The 12,813-nt window shown below is 39.2% G+C and overlaps 1 protein-coding gene across 2 annotated transcripts in view; it reads right to left on the bottom strand.

The window, feature by feature from the left end:
- Positions 1–11,328, bottom strand: part of NALCN (sodium leak channel, non-selective) — a 217,427-nt gene extending 206,099 nt beyond the window's left edge. For both annotated transcript variants that reach the window (XM_054400249.1, XM_054400241.1), the window contains exons 1-2: positions 11,221–11,328; positions 8,067–8,249 (exon numbers count right to left, since the gene is read on the bottom strand). In XM_054400249.1, the coding sequence (XP_054256224.1) occupies positions 8,067–8,249; positions 11,221–11,328 (291 nt within the window). The remainder of the gene's footprint in view (positions 1–8,066; positions 8,250–11,220) is intronic.
- Positions 11,329–12,813: the final 1,485 nt, after the last annotated feature.

Here is a 12,813-nt window from a genome sequence, read left to right on the forward strand (position 1 = left end):
AATCTGTCAACAGCAAAGTACTCCTGTATGTGTTAAGTTAAATGTAGAGACAATTTGAAATAACGTACTTTTTGCCAGCACAGAATAGCATGGGACCTGCACTACATGTCTAGGTTTCCAACAGTATTATATATAGTACATAATTCTACTTTTTTTACTATAGGTAAGTAATTTGTCAGAAGGACAAGTAATTTCCACTTTATAACCCCAAGAAGTAGAGTAAAAGGGGAAACTAGAATCTGCAATCAACTGGGTCTTTTCTCATGTTTTTTCTGTGAGCTTTTCACTAGAACAGATAATTTTCTGGGTTTTCCCTCCACATAATTAAACTCTGTTTGATGAAAGAATCTCATAATTTTCTCATCCTCACCACTGATTTCACTTCTTTTACCTCTGCCCTCCAGGATGAGGTTCTCACATGATCACAGAATATCAGGGGTTGGACGAGACCCAAACAGATCGAGTCCAACCCCCCTGCCAGAGCAGGACCATACAATCTAGCTCAATTCTCACTCCTGTTTGTGAGTTGCGCACCCTGAGCTTTCACCACCAGGCGTCATGAGCACATCAGAGCATGCTGATACAGGATGACAGGGGCCACATACTGTTTTACTACCTGATCTTCGAAAACAGCACGATTTCCTGATCCTTAACCCTCTTCTGTGCCATAAGGTATGCAGCATATCAAAAACCAGGAGTGCAGTCATTTCAGAATTTCCATCTACCATATTTAGTCTGTAATGCAGCAGAAATTCCCTTGACAAAGTTATTAGAAACTGGTGAACCACCTGGCAGTGTTTCACCACAATTCAATTAATATTTCCAATGTTTATCAGAAAGATTAAACTAATTTTTAACTTCTCCATTCTTGTTAAATGAAGATGCAATGTTTAATATTAAAACTACTGAAAAGAAGGCAAAACAGATACTTGTAATAAGGTACAGTACACAACAGTTCTATAATCCATAGCAAAAGACAAATTTCTGAATTAGGATGATTACGGAAGAAACTCATTTAAGCATAAATGAGTTAATGCCATGAGTGTTAGAGAAGAAACTGGCATTCAGTTGTCTGTATACTTTCTGTAGTGCCCACCTATTCACTGACAATGAATCCACGAAAGAACGCTAAGAGACCTGCCTGGATGAGCAAGGAGCTCCTGCACATGCTTTCACACAAAAAGAAACTCTACAAGGAGCGGAAGAAAGGACAGCTAGAATGGGGGGCATGTAAGGAAGCTGCCTGAGCAGCAAGAGACCTGGTCAGAAAAGCTAAAGCTCAGTTAGAATTAAATCTAACCAGGGAGATCAAGGGGAACAGTAAAACTTGCAGTAGGTATATTAATGGTAAAAAGAAGACTAGGGAAGTTGTGGGCCCCCTCAGAAAGGAATCAGGTGAACTGATGACAAGTGACATGAAGAAGGCTGAGGTTCTCAATGACTTCTTTACCTCAGTCTTCACTGGCAAGGGCTCCAGCCACACTCCCAGAATAATGGAAGATAATGGCAGGGACTGGAAGAAGGAACTGCCCATTGTGAATGAAGATCAGGTTCGTGACCATCTGAAGGACCATAAAGTGTTCAAGTCCATGGAATCTGATCAGATACATCCACAGGTGCTGAGGGAACTGGCAGATGAGGTTGCTAAACTGCTGTCATTATATTCCAAAAGTCATAGCAGTCCGGGGACGTTCCCACTGACTGGAAAAGGGTAAACAAAACTCCCATTTTCAAAAATGGAAAGGATGACCTAGGGAACTATAGACCAGTCAGTCTCACCTCTGTGCCCAGTAAGATCATGGAGCAGATCCTCCATGCACTCCTCAGAGGCACTGCTGAGACAGAAGAATAATGAAGAGGTGATTTGGTACAATCAACACAGCTTCACCAAGGGCAAATCCTGCCTGACAAACCTGGTGGCCTTCTAAGACAAGGTCACAACATTAATAGATGAAGGTTGAGCAACTGACATCATTTACCTAGACCTGAGCAAAGCCTTCAACACTGTCCCACATGACCTCCTGGTCTCCAGGCTGGTAAAGTCTGGGTTTGATGGATGGACCATTCAGTGGACAAAGAACTGGCTTGATGGCTGCACCAAAAGGGTGGCTGTCAATGGGTCCGTCGTGTCCAAGTGGAGGCCAGTGACAAGTGGAGTTCCTCAGGGATCAGTCCTGGGACCTGGGACATTTTTGTTGGTGACATGGACAGAGGCATTGAGTGCACCCTCAGCAAGTTTGCTGATGACACCAAGCTGTGTGGTGCAGCAGACATGCTGGAGGGAAGGGATGGCATCCAGAGGGACCTTGACAGGCTGGAGAGGTGGGCACAAGCCAAAACCATGAGGTTCAACAAGACCAAGTGCAAGGTCCTGCATCTGGGTCAGGGCAATCCCAAGCACCAATATAGGCTGGGCAGGGACTGGCTGGAGAGCAGCCCTGAAGAAAAGGACTTAGGTGTGCTGGTGGATGAGAAGCTCAACATGAGCTACCAGAGTGCACTTGCAGCCCAGAAAGCCAACCAGATCCTGGGCTGCATCAAGAGAAGTGTGGCCAGCAGGTCAACGGAGGTGATTCTCCCTCTCTACTCAGCTCTGGTGAGACACCACCTGGAGTACTGCGACCAGTTCTGGAGCCCCTATTACAAGAAGGATATGGACATGCTGGAACGTGTCCAGAGAAGGGCCACAAGGATGATTAGAGGGCTGGAGCACCTCTCCTATGAGGACTATTTAAAATCAGTAAGAAATTATAGTCTGTATTTCAATTCTCAGAGAAAATGAGTTTCAAGGTAGACAGACATACGTTTATCAGTATTTCACTTGTTTCTGATAAGTAACAATACCCTACAATACCAAAATATAATACAGTTATATCACAACCTTTCAGTACTTTACTGAATGTAATCTGCTATACCACACTCTTACACCCATTCCAATTCTTCCAGAGAAGTCAGTGTATTAGATAGTGTATTTGAAGCAAACAGGGTATGATAGCACTAATAAAGATTATCAATATACTGTTTTGAAAAAAGAAGCACCTTGCACCCTATAGTAGATATACCCTATACTATCATCTTCTGTTTTAATAGTTGCCTTTTGTGCTTCTTGTCTAAACACATCAGTGCCTATTTTCCTTGTAGGTGGTGGACATCTATAGGAACATGAGTAATAAAAGTCACAATGCCACAGCAACATTTCTGCTTAACCTTTCTCCTGGAGCAGCAAAACACTTAGATGGATTTATCACTTTATTTTATCACTTAGTTTTACACAGCAAAAAGCAAAACTTTTTACAGACAGAAGTCTAGGCTTTTCGGAAACCACTTTCCTTCTCTGAAAGCCCCTGGCAATGAAAGAAAGTAAATTTCTCATTTGTCCTCTGAAGGTGTTAATTAGAAACTACTGAACATTTTCAAAATCTTCTTAGATCAGCTATACTTACATTGTCATTAACTGGGAGTTAAGTGGATGGTGCCTACCTTCTCCATAAAGTCTCGCTGGACTAGAATTTTGCATTAATCATGGTTCAGAAGTTTATTAGCATTTAAATTCCTAAGGCCTTTAGAGAAAAAATGATTTATGGCAAAGTTCAGTAGGACCATGTGGCAATACATAAACTGGTCCTATGTAGACTAAAAGTCTTGAATGTACTTAAGATTTGTTCATAAACAAATTCCCTCATATACAGATGTTTCACATACAAACATCTTTAATAAATACTAATAGGGCCTTATTTAACTTTAATTACCATTGACTTTGGAAATCCATGGATCATTATGGTTTTGGCAAAGTTATATTTAACCAGTATTTCACCTAGAAACAGTAATTTTATTCATTGCTTAGCATTCAAAGAAACAATTTGATAACATATTGGAAAAGCTCTGATTTAATACCTGAAAAAAAGGCTAACCCAGTTCTAACACAGTTTTACAGAAGCCCATATCCTTTTCTTAAAGTTCACTCTCATTCACATGAATGGTGTCTAGCCATGTCCTCTGAAACCATCCTTCTCCTTTATTCTGCAGCTGTGAGACTTGCTCTCTAGACCCTTCACCAGCTTTGTTGCCCTCAGGATGCTGTTGGCCTTCTTGGCCACATGAGTACACTGCTGGCCATCATCTAGTCCAACCTCCTTACTAACACAAGTATGCACAGGAATGTGTTCTGAAGGGTTTTTAAAGCCTCCAGGGAAGGAAGACTCCATAACCTCTCTGGGACTCCTGCTCCAGTGCTCCGTCACCCTCAAAGGAAAGAAATTTCTCAAGTTCAAGTAAAACCTCCCATGTTCAAGTTTGTACTCACTGCCCATTGTCCTGTCACTGGCCACCACTGAAGAGAGCCCAGCCCCATCCTCATGACCTCCACCCTTTAGATATTTATAAACATTGACAAGATCCCCTTTCAGTCTTCTATTTTCCAGGCTAAAGAGGCCTAGAAGGTCTCTCAGTCTCTCCTTGTAAGAGAAATGCTCCAGTTTCCCACTCACCCCTGTGGCCCTCCATTGGACTCTTTCCAGTAGTTTCCTGACCCTCTTGAACTGGGGAACCTAGAACTGGATGCAGTACTCCAAGTGCAGCCTCACCAGGAAAGAAGAACCTCCCTTGACCTGCTGGCCACATTCTTAATGCACCCAGAATACCATTGGTCTTCTTGGCCACGAGGGCACATCAGTGGCTCATGGTGAAATTGTTGTCCAGCTGCATTCCCAGGTCCTTCTCTGTAGAGCTGCTTTCCATCAGATCAACCCCCCACCTGTACTGATGCATGGGGTTATTCCTCCCCAGATGCAGGACTCTACACTTGCCCTTTTTGCATTTCAAGAGGTTCACCTGTGCCCAACTCTCCAGCCTGTCCAGGTCTCACTGAATGGCAGCACAACTTTCTGGTGTTTCAGCCACTCCTCCCAGTTTTGAATCATTAGCAAACTTGCTGACAGTACAATCCAATCCTTGCTGAGAGTACAATCCAAGGTTGTTAATGAATACCTTGAACAGTACTGAACCCTGAGGAACACCACTAGCCACAGGCCTCTGACTAGATCCTGCACTGTTGATCACTTCTTGTGCTCTTTCAGCCAGTTCTCAATCCACCTCTCTGTCCACTCCTCTAACCCACACTTACCTATGAGGATGTTACAGGTAATAGTGCCAAAAGCCTTGCTAAAGTTGAGGTAGACAACACCCAATGCTCTTCCCTCATCTGCCCAGAGAGATACACCATCACAGAAGTCTCAGATTGAGGAAGTATGATTTCCCCTTCTTAAATTCATGCTGACTATTCCTGATAATCTTCTTTTCTCCACACACTTAGAGAAAACCTCCAGAATGAGATGTTCCATCACTTTTCCAAGGATGGAGGTAAGGCTGATCAATCTGTAGTTTCCTTGGTCTTCCTTCTTGCCCATCTTGAGGATTAGAGTGACATTGCTGTTCCTCAAGTCCTCAGGCACCTCCCCTGTTCTCCAAGACCTTTCAAAATCAAAAATGATGGAGAGTTGCTTAGCAATAACGTTACACAGCTGCCTAGGCACTTAACGGGTGCATCCCACTGGGGCCCGTGGATTTATAGGTGTCTAACTTTTCTAGGTGATCTCTAATCCGGTTCTAAGGGAGAGTCTTCCTTCCTCCAGACTTTCTCTCTTACCAGGAACTGAGGGCCAGCCTTACAGTAAAGCCTGAAGCAAAGAGATTCAGTAACTCTACCTTCTCTGTATCTTCTGTCACCAGGTCACCCACATCTCATTCATCAGGGGACCCACATTTTGTCTGGTGTTCATTTTCCTGCTCATATACTTGAAGAATCCTTTCTTATTCCCTTTTACACCATTTTCCAGATTTACTTCCAAATGGTCCTTAGTTTCCATTGCAGCATCTCCACAAATCCTGAGAACATTCCTATAGTCCTCCCAGGTGGCCAGTCCCTTTTTCCACATAATCTTAAATTCCTTCTTCCATTTAGGTTTTTCCAGAAGCTCCTTGTTCACCCGTGCAGGTCTCTTGCCTCCACTGCTTGATATCTTACTCATGGGGATGCAATGATCTTTAGATCATGGAGGAGGTGGTGTTTGAATACCAACCATCTGCCTTCAGCCCCCCCAACCTTACAGAGATTTAACCCATAGGATTCCTGAAAGTAGGTCTCTCAAGAAGTCCAAGTTAGCTCTCCTGAAGTCCAGGTTTGGAATCCTACTTGCTACCCTGCTACTTTCTCACATGATCCTGAACTCCACCATCTTATCGTCACTGCAACTGAGGCTGCCTCCAGCCTTCACATCTCCTCACATCCCTAGTTTTGTCTAGTTTGGAGAAAGGGAGAATCAGAGGACACCTCATTGCTTTCTGAGGAGGGGAAGTGGAGAAGGAGGTGCTGATCTCTTCTCCCAGCATATTCAGTAACAGGACATATGAGAATAGTTCAAAACTGTGCCAGGGGATGTTTAGACATGACATTAGGAAGTGTTTTTTTTAGAGAGAGGGTGGTCAAACACTAGAACAGGCTTTCTAGAGAGGTGGTTGATGCCCAAATATTTACATTTCTCTGATGTCCCAATGTCAATGCCTGTCAGTGTTTACAAGGCATTTGGGCAATGCCCTTAACAATGTCTTTAACTTTTGGTCAGGGAGTTGAACTACATCATTGTGGTAGGTCCCTTTGAACTTTCTCTTCCATCTGTTCTAGTCTAGTCTAGTTTATTTTATTCTACTGTATTCAGTTCCATTCTATAACTGCAAATCCATAAATTTAAACAACACAGCCAAAGACGTTAGAATATGCAGCAACATATTACTCTCATGCCCTAGGTAACCATTGTGAGCAAAACTGTTATTTCCATACACAAAGGCTGAGAAGTCAATCTTTTTACAGAAATCACACTGCTGGCCATCCCCACCTCCCCCTATGTGTCCATTTCTTTGCAAAGTCTGTACTGGGTGTTACAGTAGCTTGTTACTTCCAAAATGTTCATATGTGCATGCTGGTCCCTAATTCCTCACTCAGGATCCTGTGTCCTCATCTTGACCTCTTTAATGGACATCTCTGAATAAAAAAAGAGTACAGGCAGTCTCCAGAAATAGCACTTCACAATAGATTACTCTGGCCTCATGCAACACATGAAGATTTTATCAGAATCACCTTATTTCACTAACTTCCTAAACATTAATATTAAAGATACTTTAACAATTACTATTAATATTCATTAAGTGTGATGACATAGTAGCTTAGTTTGGCAGTGAACAAAAAATGTTATCTTAAAATGCAGAAAAAAATGAATAGCTAAATACAACCTCAGATGCCTCTGGAGTCACCAGACCTTTCAGGAGTGAAAGGTAAGCGTAATACACTGATGGTCTATTCTGTGCAATAGTGACACAACTGTATTGCCAATAAGGTCTGCAGATGGATTTTCTGATGTAAGCTGAATTTGTACATTTTTATAGAAGATTGGAAACTATCAGTAAAAATAAGGCTACAATATAATGGTTACTGAAAAAATCTGCAGCTTTACATTTACCTACTTACACACAAATTAGTCCAGCAATAGCAGTGAACATGAGAACAGAAGCATTTGTTTACCAAAATGCATTATATTAATGAAAAAAACTCACTAAAGCAAGATAACTTTCTCATTTAGCTCACACTAAGACATATGTTCTTATTTAAATAAAGTAACCACACAACAACACAGCCAGACTTCTGAAACTAAAATCAAAGTTCTAAGTCCACATATGGATTTCCAAACACGTACAAAATATTCTTGCTAACATACGTGTAGTTTATTTTTCCTTTAATTCTTCAGATTCCTACAACGAAAAGGATCCATTTCTTAGGAGGAAACCATTATTATGAATGTCAGTATTATATATCGGAAGGATTCAATATGCAGTAAAGTAGCATCTTTGTCTATCTGTCTTTTCTGCTTATATGCCATGGTGTTGCCTGCAGTTAAAAACAATCATTCCAAAAAGAGCTGAGAAGTTAAAAAAACAAAAAAAAAAGTACCATATGTCACCAGCCAATATTCAGAACACTTTCTTCAGCACATACAGAATACTGCTTAAATACTTACCTTAACTATCCCACGGATATGCATTTTTGCTATCATCTCTGCAGTGTAAAGAAACATCAGTAGAGTATCAAGAGCAAATGTCACATATTGGAGGGGAGGATAATGCTCAAAGGTCTTTGGAGTGTTCATACAAACAGAAATAACACTGATGATGGCACAGATTCGGAGCAATGAGTGTACCCACTGAAAAAAATAAAAAGAGAAATAATGAAGACATTGGAAGATTGATTTGAAACTCAAGTATTTAGCCTCCACAACTTGTTCTGACACTTCTTGTAAAAGCACGTTTGCATTCTTTCTTTTACATCATGATCCACATATTAAAGGCCTTCATTATAAAATAACCACTCTTTTGACTTTAGTTTTTTTATATATGAACACACACATACATGTATATTATGTATTTTTTATATATATATATATACACACATGATTTTATTAGTTAATTTGGGCAGAACTAGGAGGAAGGAAACTGAGAATTAGGATTCTATAATTTCTATTTTCCAGTTTTTATAATTCGATTTCTTTTAAAATGACAACTTGTCATATCTGTGTACAGACAATAAGGGGAATAAACTGATGTTATAAACTGAGGGAATGCAATAAATGAAAATTTAATGGAAAATTTTAGTTCCACATTCAGATAAACTGATTTTTAAATTAGTTTACAACTCCAAAAATTAAGTGAGAGACATAGGGATTAAAAGTACCCTTCTGTTTGTCAAAAAGAAAAGCAATAGAAAAGCTACTATGTCACAGAAAGCTAATTCTTAATATCAGGATTCGCTTTTGTTCCCAACAAGTTTTGTTGCTATAAGAGAACAATTAATTTCCATGACTACTTAGGTCTCAGAGCCACTACAGTCATTATTAATAAGGCTGGTATTCAGTGCCAGTCACAGCAGGTCTAATGAAAAAAGCAGAATGTATCAGTACAGGGGTTTAAAGTTGGATTTCTTTTCTTTTACATCAAAACACCTGTGGGGGGGCACACCCATCCTGGATGGGGCTGAGAAGAACCCAGCCCCAGGTGGACAAAAGAAATTTAATCTGAGGAGGGCTTGGCCCCTCCCCTGCTGGGAGAAGGTGGTCCCCTGACTCAGAGGTGGTCTATTCCACTTCCCCTTCCTGTCCAGCAAGCCTATAAAAAGGGCGGACATCGTGCTGCTCTTTCCTTTTTTCCTGCCTCGTCCGCTCGAGAGGATCTCCTGCTGCTGTTGCTGTTACTGCCTCCTGCACCGGACCACGTGGCTGGGGCCCTTTCTCTCTCTCAACTGAATCCACCGACATCCAGGGGAACGCAAGGCCATCCAGGCTTGGTTTTGTATATTTTTCTTCCCACTTACCCTCATCCCTCACCTCTGTGAACCCCCCCCTGTTACTGAGATAGAGATAGATATATATATATATATATATATATATGTAAAAAATTATTTTTTTTTCCTTTCCCTTTTGTGGAAAAAGAAAAAAATTTACTCCTCCTACTTCCAAACCGACTTCAGAACATTTCTTTCACAATTTTTTTTCTTTCCCTTTTCCCTACCCCTTTTTTTTCCCTTTTTTCTCTCCACCCTGCCGAGAAAAAAAAAAAGGGAGAGGGGCGGGGGGAAATTTATATCTATTATCATTTGAGCTCCTAAACTCAGAGCTCAAACTACCACAACACCATTGACACATCTTGAAGTCAGGCAAGAGGAATGAATCAGTTGTTAAGGTCGTATCTATCAAAACAACAAGAAGGAAAAAAGACACTTAAGAACAGGAAACAAAAAATACCAAAGTATTTATAACTGTTTTTCACACCACTTCAAACGTTTTGGTATCAAGAATACTCAAGAACACTCAAATTAATATTGACTGTATGCTCACCTAAGTATAATGATATTTAACCTGAATTGAATAGCTCTATCATTTGCATACTCTGATCTCAAATTAATAATTTGGAATTGGAAGGCACCTGATGAATGATCTCTCAAGTCCCTTTAATATCGGCTTTGTTTCAAATCCTGTTTCAACTGACTTTTTAAGTATTGAAGTGTGGCAGATAAAAAACAGTAAAATGTCAGTATTATACACACTAAGCAATACACAACTATGCCACCAGCAGAACAAAAAAAAAAAATATTCCGTCAAAAAACATGTACTGTGAAACATAAATAAGCCAGCATATATTTCTGCAATGATATTTTAAGCTTATTACAGTAGTAAATACAAACATTCTACTTAAGATTATGTTAGCATGAATTAATCTAAGAGTTCTGGCTTGCAAATGTTTTAGCTGAAAGGATCTGTGATCCATCCCAGAAATGAGATAATAGTTCTATCAAATGAATACAATGCCAACAATGTGCATTATTTCAGAATAATTGCAATGTGCAATATTTCAGAATATTCAACTTTCAGCTTTTACAAAGTAAAAACATATATAACTACTTTAGGAGAAAAGTGAAAATGCCTTCTTTGCAAAAAGATGAATGACTGAAAATATAGAAATCCCAGATGTACACTGACTGTTAAATAAACAATTTAACCAAAATAATCATATTTACACAGTAAAAGTATTTTCTTACTACTTCACACTCTATTAATAACTACTCCCAGTGAAGCTTTCCCCAGTTTCAAATTGCCAGACACTTCTACATCCACCTGTTTCTTAGGGCTCGCTATAGGTTAAACAATATCAGAAAAAGATGAATAGTACTTCAAAACAATCAGTCAAAATACACTTTTATATTCATAAGTGATGTGAAAGGAGAGATTTTGAAGGTCAAAAGTGCCAACTGCTAGCTACTACTTTAGCAACGAAATGCTCCTTCTTCACATCCTTTTCAAAAGCTCATTTTGCAAAGCTAAACTGTAATTTCTATAAACATGTTAGGAAATGGAAGAATTGACAGGATGGCTGTTTAAAAAAAAAATATTAGGAGATGAACTTATCAGCAAGCACTGCTTGACCACCCCATTGTTGTGCAACAACCAAAAGAAACCTTTTTATTTAGTTTTGGACTCTGCAAAAAATGAGCCAGTAAATTAGCAACTATAGCTCAACATTTGTTTCTAAGAAGTATCTATTTCAGAATCTTCTGTGCAAATCAATTAAACAATACGAGTTACATATAACTTAAAATTAGTAACTATGGAAAGAGATACATACTGGTTTGTTAATCCACAGAATATCTGCATTGTCTGACAAAGATTCATCAGGACCAAAATCTGTAACTGGCTGGGCTTCCACCCTTGAACTCTGTTTCCTTTTTAGCATCCTGAAGTTAACTTTTGTTATCTATAATCATGAAACCTGCTTGGGAAAAAAAAGGCAAAAAGAGAACACATTAATTCACTAAAACCATTTGATAATGAGTTTTGAACAGTTTTATAAATAACCTACAACATATTGTTTCCATGAAAACTGCTTTTGTACTTAGTGAGTAACAGGATCTTCACTTTATTTAAAACCTTTGCCTGTATAAATCACTGATATGACTCTCATCAGTTCATAAAAATTTACATAAAGGTACACAACTCAAACAATTACCAGAAGCTTAGGAATGCTAGCAGAAAATGTGTACCAATATGCAAAGAATGCTATTGCTGTGAACTTAAACACAGAATAATCACTGGATGGATTTGACCTGGAGCCATTTAATAGTGACATTTCCATTTATTATGCTAGGCTAAGATAAAACCCAACATACCAAAGGCAAACAGGCAATGATAAGCAACCAACAGATGTTGGTGTTCTTTACTGAAATCATAAGTCTTTTTGCAATATGCTACTATTAACAAGATTTTTTTATAATACTTTTGTTGTTGTTAGCAATTATCTGTCCATGAGCTGAACAGTTGGCCGTCACTGGGACTTGTGTTGGAACATGAAAGCACTGAGGAAAATGTGATGTTTTGACAAGATCAGGCCATGTTTGGAAATTCTTGCATAGGTGGCACTGACTGAGCCTTGTTTATATTCATCAGTGTGAGCCACAACTAACAGATACATCATGAGAGTAGAAAGGTGGGTTAGATCTTATTACTGACTTCCCCACAAACACAGTTCATGGATCCCAGAGTCTAAATAAATCCAAAGCAATGAAGAAGATACAATCGACCAAGGAGAAACAGACTGTTCATGAAAGACAATTCTGTCACTCATTAAATACAGTGATAGGTTTACTGCAATGTCTTGGGAGCTGTGCTTCTCAAGACTTTAGGAGTTAAAAAAAAAAAAAAAGACACTTTCTAAAAAGTGTTCCTTGCAAATGTGTTTCTTTGGGAGGTGAATGAACAAAATAACAATTTTATGTTTCCCATTTCTGGTTATGGCAATGAGAATGCTCCGAGTCAACTCTTTAATAAAACACCTAGCAATAAAATCAGTAAGATATGTAAAATAAATAATTATGAAAAAAATCCTCATGATGTGAATCACTGATGAGCCACTAGTTGTTTTGTTTTTTTTTTTGGTATAAATGACAGTAAATAATGAGCTATGTCCATTGGGGAAGAAAACAGGTAGTAACCAACTGGCTATTAGAAAGGCTCTGTTGTTTTTTATGCCTTTTTTTTTTTTTTTCAGTATTTCTTGTTTATGCATCTGATGTCTAGGAACATTAGCCATACCCTTCTAATGAAATTTCCATTTACCCTTTTATTTATTACTTTTTGTGGTGGGTTGGAAATTCCCCCCCCCCCCAACATTAACTTTGCCAGACTAGCTCAGTTTGGAAGCAAATGGAGCTGTATTTACAAG

Source organism: Indicator indicator, chromosome 1 (assembly GCF_027791375.1).
Source record: "Indicator indicator isolate 239-I01 chromosome 1, UM_Iind_1.1, whole genome shotgun sequence".
Lineage (NCBI taxonomy): Eukaryota > Metazoa > Chordata > Aves > Piciformes > Indicatoridae > Indicator > Indicator indicator.